Source organism: Salvelinus sp. IW2-2015, unplaced genomic scaffold, assembly GCF_002910315.2.
Source record: "Salvelinus sp. IW2-2015 unplaced genomic scaffold, ASM291031v2 Un_scaffold3011, whole genome shotgun sequence".
In the NCBI taxonomy this organism is placed as follows: domain Eukaryota; kingdom Metazoa; phylum Chordata; class Actinopteri; order Salmoniformes; family Salmonidae; genus Salvelinus; species Salvelinus sp. IW2-2015.
Genome location: NW_019944303.1, coordinates 1 through 8,911, shown reverse-complemented (window position 1 = coordinate 8,911; position 8,911 = coordinate 1). Strand labels below are relative to the sequence as shown.

The following is an 8,911-nucleotide window of genomic DNA, read 5'->3' as shown; positions in this document are numbered from 1 at the left end:
CTCTCGGTCCTGCTTTGATGCACCTTTACTGCCTCGACCTTCTCGGATGAATAGCGGGTGAAAGGCAGTGGCTGGGTGTGTTTGTCCTTGATGATTTTTGGCCTTCCGTGACATCGGTGGAGTGTCCATGGAGAGCACGTAGTTTCACAGCCAACCCCTGATCGTTGTGCAGACCTACATCTACCTCTGAACATCGGCTTGCGGCGGAGCAGGTTGCCGTACCAGGCGTGATACAGGCCCGACAGTGATCTCAGATTGTGCTCTGTAAAAGTTTGTGATGTTTTGGGTGACAAGCCAAATTTCTTCAGCCCCTGAGGTGAAGGAGGCGCTGTTGCGGCTTCTTCACCACGCTGTCTGGTGGAACCATTTCAGTTTGTCTGGATGTGTATGCCGAGAACTTAAACTTTCCACCTTCTCCACTACTGTCCCGTCGATGTGGATAGGGGGTGCTCCCTCTGCTGTTCCTGAAGTCCACGATCATCTCCTTTGTTTGTTGATGTTGAGTGTGAGGTTATTTTCCTGACACCACACTCCGAGGCCCTCACCTCCTCCTGTAGGCCGTCTCGTCGTTGTTGGTAATCAGGCCTACCACTGTTGTGTCGTCTGCAAACTTGATGATTGAGTTGGAGGCGTGCATGGCCACCAGTTTAGCTCAGTTACCTTAGCTTTCTTGGGAACAGGAACAATGGTGGCCCTCTTGAAGCATGTGGGAACAGCAGACTGGGATAAGGATTGATTGAATATGTCCGTAAACACACCAGCCAACTGGTCTGCGCATGCTCTGAGGACGTGGCTGTGGTCTGGGCCGGCAGCCTTGCGAGGGTTAACATGTTTAAATGTTTTGCTCACGTTGGCTGCAGTGAAGGAGAGCCCGCAGGTTTTCGTAGCGGGCCATGACCATCAACGTCTTTTGTAACACTGTTCTCGATATCAGGCATACAACAGCAAATACATTCTAAATAGTAACTATTTCGGGATGATATGGATTTCAACTGCAAAGTAGGAAGCATGCTAGGTAGTTCTGGTCCAGGGTGTTCAGCTATGCTCTCACTAACGAGTTATTTAGTGACTAGCTTCAACATAACTAACTGCTTTCTTAACTCACCAAAGTGAAGAGAGTTAGAGTAGCCAAAATGTTTCTGTATGCGCAAACGGTCATTTATCCAAAGTACGAAATAAAACACTTTTGAGCAATACATTTTTACCGCCAGACTACCTCTGGTGCGCATGCGTCGGATCGACACTAGTACGAGCTACATGCGTATTACAACATGTATAAACTAGCAGCACATCGCAGATGACTAGCAACTTCGTGAGCTAACTAACTAGCATATTCAACCCATAGCTTACCTTTCTGAGTATCTTAGCAGTTCGGTGTTCAGTTCCTCTTGGATCCCTGTCCGTTTCTTCTTCAGGTACATGGGCGACAGGGCAATATGTCTTCTGTGCGTGTCCATGACTAGACACGAGTACGGCGTTGACACCAACTTGCATGCGTCAGCGAACGACGGGATCAGACTTGGGAACGCGCCTGGGTCTCCGCCGCCTGCCGCAGAATGTCCGTTTGCTGTCGGATTGGTTAAAATTGACACTTCGGTGGACATTTTTGCGTGTTTTGGGTCGTCTTCTGTCTGCTCCAAGTTCGCCATGCTGTTGGAGACAGCAGGAAGGAAGTCGACGAGGGAAGACTTCCGTAGTGAAGAGGGACCGCGAGTTTAGACAGTCGGGGTTTTTGTTATGTCGTCTCCTAGCGGAGAGGAGTAGTCAAAAACCTAACCTGCACACATTCCACTCCACGTTCACTGACCCCCTTCTCTATGTAGGAGTTTGGGTTAGACAGATACAGCGCTTCATTGATTGTGTGCCATGATTGAAATACATTCAAGAAACTCAAACATAATAGTGTGTCATGATGCCGTTTTTCCACTATAATCAATTATACAGGAAGTTAGAGGAGTAGTGGTTAAGTTAAAGGAGTAGTGGTGAAGTTAAAGGAGTAGTGGTGAAGTTAAAGGAGTAGTGGTGAAGTTAGAGGAGTAGTGGTGAAGTTAGAGGAGTAGTGGGGAAGTTAAAGGAGTAGTGCTGAAGTTAAAGGAGTAGTGGTGAAGTTAAAGGAGTAGTGGTGAAGTTAAAGGAGTAGTGGTGAACGTTAAAGGAGCTAGTGGTGAGTTAAGCATAGTTTAGCCTAATGCAGTAGATGGGAAGTTACAAGGACGGCAGTGGGGAAGTTGCAGACGAGTAGGGGGAAGTTAAGGAGTAGTGGGGAAGTTTAGATGAAGTCGGTGAAGTTAGAGGAGTAGTGGTGAAAGTTAGAGGAGTAGTGCTGAAGTTTAGAGAGTAGTGTGAAGTTAGAGGAGTAGTGCTGAAGTTAAAGGAGAAGTGGTGAGTAGAGGAGTAGTGGTGGAAGTTAAAGGAGTAGTGGGGAAGTTAAAGGAGTAGTGCTGAAGTTACAGGATAGTGGTGAAGTTGAATGGAGTAGTGGTGAAGTTAAAGGAGTAGTGGTGAAGTTAAAGGAGTAATGGTTAAGTTAAAGGAGTAGTGGGTGGAGTTAGGAGGAGTAGTGGGGAAGTTTAAAGGAGTAGTGGTGAAGTTAGAGAGTAGTGGTGAATGTAAAGGAGTAGTGGGGAAGTTAAAGGAGTAGTGGTGAAGTTAAAGGAGTAGTGGTGAAGTTAAGGAGTAGTGGTGAAGTAGAGTATGGTGGAGTTAGAGGAGTAGTGGTGAAGTTAAGAGAGTAGTGGGGGGGAGTTAGAGGAGTAGTGGTGAAGTTAGAATGAGTAGTGGTGAAGTTAGAGGAGTAGTGGGTGAAGTTAAAGGAGTAGTGGTGAAGTTAAAGGAGTAGTGGTGAAGTTAGAGTAGTGTTGGAGTTAGAGGAGTAGTGGTGAAGTTAGAGGAGTAGTGGTGAAGTTAGAGGAGTAGTGGGGAAGTTAAAGGAGTAGTGGTGAAGTTAAAGGCGTAGTGCTGAAGTTAAAGGAGTAGTGGTGGAGTTAGAGGAGTAGTGGTGAAGTTAGAGGAGTAGTGGGGAAGTTAAAGGAGTAGTGGTGAAGTTAAAGGAGTAGTGGTGTGTTACCCTGTGCTGTTGGATGTACAGGCGTTCTCTCTCTGTAGTGTCACTTTCATTTGAACCGTTAGATGGCAATGTCCTGTATGGAATATGGCTCCAGCTTGGCTCTTTTATCAAACATCCAGGGTTTAGTAACTCAGTTACATGTAATCTGATTACAAAAAAAACGAATCAGTTACATTACCAGCAAAAATATTCTAATCAGATTACAAATAATGTTTGAAAAACTTGATGATTACTTCTTGGATTACGTTTAAATTCAGAAAGGATGTTTGCGAGAAGAAAAACGACAACATTATGACACCTTTCTGTTTTCTCAATTACACTCAATTCAGCATTGAAAAAAAGCACAAATTTACATTTTTTCCACCTGAGCGAGTCTGACCACAAGTCAGAGACCACTATGATGACACACCAAATGCATTTTATGGATCATTTTTGTCTTCATTTACATTTAAGTCATTTAGCAGACGCTCTTATCCAGAGCGACTTACAAATTGGAAAGTTCATACATATTCATCCTGGTCCCCCCGTGGGGAATGAACCCACAACCCTGGCGTTGCAAGCGCCATGCTCTACCAACTGAGCCACACGTTGGCAGTTGGTCTTCCTAATGCCAGTTAAGGGGAAAGTAATCAGATTTACGTTACTGAGTTTGGGTAATCCCAAAATTACATTACAGATTACAATTTTGGAAAGTAACAGATTATATTTATAAAGTAACCTACCCAACCCTGCAAACATCGGTAGCCTACTGTTACTGTATATTCACACGCTCTGGATAAGAACATCACATCAAATTACTCAAATGTCAATTCAAACATACAATAATTGTTATTTCAGAAGATAATTAAAGATATTTACAACACTACAACATTTTAAATGCATTTAGAAATGGACTCATTCTTCGTTGTAACATCAATCAATAAATTGTTATTTCAGAATCCAGGAGAAAATAATATGTGTATGAGTTTGTTGATACAGAGACTGGTACTTCATCTGTTGCCAATCCCCACGGAGAGGAATAGAGTGTAGAGGCTGCTGAGGGCAGGACGGCTCATAATACTGGCTGGAACGGAGTCAATAGAATGACGTCCAACACGTTTGACGTATTTAATACCATTCCACTAATTCCGCTCCAGCCATTACAATGAGCCCTTATCCCCCAAATTAAGGTGCCACCAACCTCCTGTGGTAGAGGTCATGTGGAGAATTCTGACAGTCTCTATGTCTGTGTGTGAAGTCTAGAACAGACCAAAATGAGCTATAGTTGTCCACTGATGGGTTTTTGATCTATTATCTGCCCCGCGTGTCCCCTTATAAGGTTTATGGATTGTTGGAATCAAGCACACAGAAACAGGCCTGCATATCTCCCACCATAGAGATACACAGTACAGAAAGTGTTGTAAATCTTTGTTTATGTCTCTAACATTCGTCGTTACGAGGTGTTCCATCATGCTAGGTTGTTTAGTCCTGCGTTCTCCGGTAGACCACAGTCCAGTTGTAGCATGTTGAAACACCCCAACCAGTATGGATTCTCTTGGATAATCTGTGGATAAATAAAATATGGATTAGTTACCATGTTGTCTGATATTTTGATCAAATTTAAATCATGTTAATAAATATATTGTTCAAAAACAGATATTGACTAGTGTCATTCGGTAATCGAACTTGCCTTTATTTGTGTGTTGTACATCAATCACGTTACGAGTGTAAGAAAGTTGTGAGGAATAAAAGCACAACCTACCCTGTTTGGCTGTGCCCCTGCAGTGGAGGGAGCACTAGTGTGATGTAGCGGACCCCGGTCATGCTTCCTCCTCCATCCTCCACACTGAGAAGACATAGCTCAGACGCTCATGGGCCACGTAACCACAGCTGGCTGCTCCTGACACATGCGCCTCGTCCAAATCCAGGCCCGTACCCTCGCCCTGCAGCACGTGGTGGAGGAAGTCTAGAATAAGAATAATCTTCATCATTCTCATCACTTTCATCATCATTTTTTGGATTGCCACCTTTTGTAATGGCATTACAGGCCAAAGTGCTTAACGGATTGGCACCTCAAATGTATAATTGGTTAATTGGTTGCTTAAATTATTATAATAACAGAAAGTAGCCTACCTATGTACCGCGTGGCCAGTTTGAGAGTCTGGATCTTGCTGAGTTTGTCTGAGGGCAGCGTGGGGATGATCTGTCGTAGCGAGGCGAAGGCCTGGTTGAGTGACTGGGTCCTCTGTCGCTCCCGTACGTTAGCCATGACACGCTGATTCTGTGTGTCCTCCAGAGACCTGGGTAGGCTGCTCACACTGCTGATGTCACTCCAGTCACTTCCTCTCCTCTTCCCCCTCTTCTTCTCCGGGCTTTGGATATTCCGGTTCCCCTCATCTTCTTCATCTTCATCCTGCTCCCTCGGTCTCCTTCGGCGTGCCCACTGTTTTCTGGTGCCTCTACGTGGCCTCCGGTGTTGGTCGATCTCTTCCTCACTGTTCCCAGCGCTGTCGACCGGAGACCGAGACCCCACCGGGGAACACATCATGTCCCCAAACATCACCTGATCCCTTAAACCCTGACCGATGACCTAAACCCCTGACCCGGGTCACAGCATCCTAGACGCCCCCTGGAAACCTGGTGGATCCTGTCCCTTTAAGACAGGAGTAAAAATCCGTATTTCTCTATCTTTTTCTCACTCTCCCTCTCTTTCTCCCTCTCTCACTCTCCCTCTCTCCCTCTCTCTCCCACACTCCTTTGTCCCTTTCAGAGAGGAGTGTAGACAGTTAACATTGATCCAGTCTCGCGCCAGCTCCGTGTGTCACAGAGAAGGTACTCTGCCGGTTGGATATCTTTATAACCATGCAGCACGCCGAGTGGGGATTTTGGGGAGCGCTGTGATTGGGTGAGATGGTGAGGTGACGTCTTGAGGAGGTGGGTGGGCGGGAGAAGGTCGATCATAGTCTGTTAGACGTTCTGAGCCAAAAACAACACAGCGCCCAGAAATTATTTCAGAATGTTTTGTGTTTTGCACATGAGCGCAGTCGCTATTAAAAAGCAAAATTTTCCTCTTTTTATGTATTCAAAGCGGGCAAGTTGTTGAAAAACCTAATGGAAGGGATGGAGCGGCTGGGGGGGGTTGGCGCTTGTCAGATCTTCCTCTTCACGTTCTGCCTATGCGTTCTGCCCTATTGGGCACTCATGCGCAATTAGATGTGTCAAAACGACCACACACATTTACTGGATTTCTTTACGCAAAACAGTCAGGTTTTATTTGCCTTAATTCCTGTATGAGGTCATGAAAACAGACCTAGCCAATAGCTTATTCAGATCATATATGTAGCCTATAACCTATTCTGCATCACTGTATGCCTTGCCTAGTTAAATAAAGGTTAAATAAAAAATGCTGCAAAGACAAGCCAGTGAGAACTTCAGCCATTTCTATCAGAAAAGAGAAAGGTAAACAGCAGGTTTTCCGTAGCCGAAGATTGACTGTTTATTTTTCTTTACTCTAAGGTATGCAGCTAAGTGGTTCTGCCCCCCGCTGGGACCCCGGCAGAGCGGCTAAGGTTTAAAAGGCAAGCCGGCCCAGGGAGCTCACAGGGCGGATCCCAGCTCACAGCGGGTCGCTGATGCCATGGACGGCTGGAGCGCAATGCAAACATTGGAGGTGCGTGGAGGGGAAAGCCGCAGAGAGCGAACCTACACGCGCGTGCACGCATATACACACACACACAGTGACCAAATTATATTCGGATTTCGTTATAAGACCACCGTCATTAATACATTTCGCAATTAACGGCAAAGCGGCATCCTATAGAGAGATACATCCCATAGAGAGATACATCCTATAGAGAGATACATCCTATAGAGAGATACATCCTATAGAGAGATACATCCTATAGAGGGATACATCCCATAGAAGATACATCCTATACGAGAGATACATTCTATAGAGAGACTCATCCATATACGAGAGATACATCCTATAGAGAGATAACATCCTATAGAGAGATACACCTATAGAGAGATCAATCCTATAGAGAGATACATCCTATATAGGAGAGATACATCCTATAGAGGATACACTACTATAGAGGGATACATCCCATAGAGAGATACATCTATAGAGAGATACATCCCTAGAGAGATACATCCTATAGAGAAGATACATCCTATAGAGAGATACATCCTATAGAGGGATAATCTATAGAGGGATACATTCCATAGAGAGATATAAGTAGAGAGATACATCTACTAGAGAGATACATCCCATAGAGAGATGACATCCATAGAGAGATACATCCTATAGAGAGATACATCCATAGAGAGATACATCCTATAGAGGATACATCCTATAGAGACATCCATGCCATAGAGAGATACCTCATAGAGAGATACATCCCATAGAGAGATACCATCCTATAGAGAGATACATCCTATAGGAGAGATAGAGAATAAAAAACATCCGTATAGAGAGATACATCCTATAGAGAAGATACATCCATAGAGAGATACATCCTATAACATCATAGAGAGATACATCCTATAGAGAGATACATCCATAGAGAGATACATCCATAGAGAGATACACTGAGATCAGAGAGATAATCCCTATAGAGAGATACATCTATAGAGAGATACATCCTATAGAGAGATACATCCCATAGAGAGATACATCCCATAGAGAGATACTCCATAAGAGAGATACAATCTATAGAGAGTACAAATCACCATAGAGAGATACATCCATAGAGAGTAATACTCCTATAGAGAGATACATCCTATAGAGAGATACATCTCATAGAGAGATACATCCATAGAGAGATACATCCCATAGAGAATACATCTATAGAGAGATACATCCATAGAGAATACATCCATAGAGAGATACATCCTATAGAGAGTACCATCCTATAGAGAGATCTCTATGAGAACTCCATAAGAGATACATCCCATAGAGAGATCACATCTATAGAGAGATACATCCTATAGAGAGATACATCCCATAGAGAGATACATCCATAGAGAGATACTCTATAGAGAGATACATCCTATAGAGAGATACATCCTATAGAGAGATACATCCCACTAGAGAGATACATCCTATAGAGAGATACATCCTATAGAGAGATACATCCTAATAGAGAGAATACATCCTATAGAGATACATCCTATAGAGAGATACATCTAATAGAGGTACATCCTATAGAGAGATACATCTATAGAGAGAGACATCCTATAGAGAGATACATCCTAATAGAGAGCTACATCTGGTTTTAATGAAAGGCCTTCATAGTGGGCAGGGCATTATATTTTATATTGGCTTTGTGTGGTGTAACTCTCCTAATTAAAGGGCGCGCTAGGTCGCTGACCGGGCACTCCATGGTCTGAACTACTGTGACACGCACACACACACACGGGCTGATAGGTAGCTTTCCCTCAGTGGTAAATCTCTCTGCAATGTAGAACCTCTCTAATACCTCTCTCTAATCACCTCTACCCTGGAACCCTCTCTAATCCATCTCTTCTAATCACCTCTACCCTGGAACCCTCTCTAAATCACACTCTACCCTGGAACCCTCTCTAATCATCTCTCTTCCTGCTACCATCTCTACCTTCGGAACCCTCTCTAATCACCTCTACCCTGGAAACCCTCTCTAATCCATTCTCTCTCTAATACCATCTACCCTGGAACCTCTCTAATCACTCTCTCTCTAATTACCTGCTACCCTGGAACCCTCTCTAATCCGCACTGGAACCCTGCCTAATCAGCTGACCCGAGCATCCTAATCACTTCTCTATAATACACCTCTCCCTGAACCCTGTCTCTAATCATCTCTGTCTCTAATCGACCCGTGACTG

The 8,911-nt window shown here is 44.2% G+C and overlaps 2 protein-coding genes across 2 annotated transcripts in view; both read right to left on the bottom strand.

The window, feature by feature from the left end:
- The window catches only part of polr1f (RNA polymerase I subunit F), a 12,242-nt gene extending 10,450 nt beyond the window's left edge, over nt 1-1,792 (bottom strand). Inside the window, exon 1 of the mRNA XM_024142194.2 lies at nt 1,351-1,792. Coding sequence (XP_023997962.1) covers nt 1,351-1,649 — 299 coding nt within the window. The 5' untranslated portion in view covers nt 1,650-1,792. The remainder of the gene's footprint in view (nt 1-1,350) is intronic.
- Nucleotides 1,793-2,806: 1,014 nt separating this feature from the next.
- LOC112075164 (twist-related protein-like) lies at nt 2,807-5,861 on the bottom strand. Its single transcript, XM_024142195.2, has 3 exons — nt 5,180-5,861; nt 4,809-5,012; nt 2,807-4,610 (listed from the first exon to the last, which is right to left on the bottom strand). Exons 1-2 carry the CDS (start codon nt 5,604-5,606, stop codon nt 4,867-4,869), a joined length of 573 nt encoding a protein of 190 aa, XP_023997963.1. The 5' UTR covers nt 5,607-5,861; the 3' UTR covers nt 2,807-4,610; nt 4,809-4,866.
- Between the last annotated feature and the right edge of the window lie 3,050 nt (nt 5,862-8,911).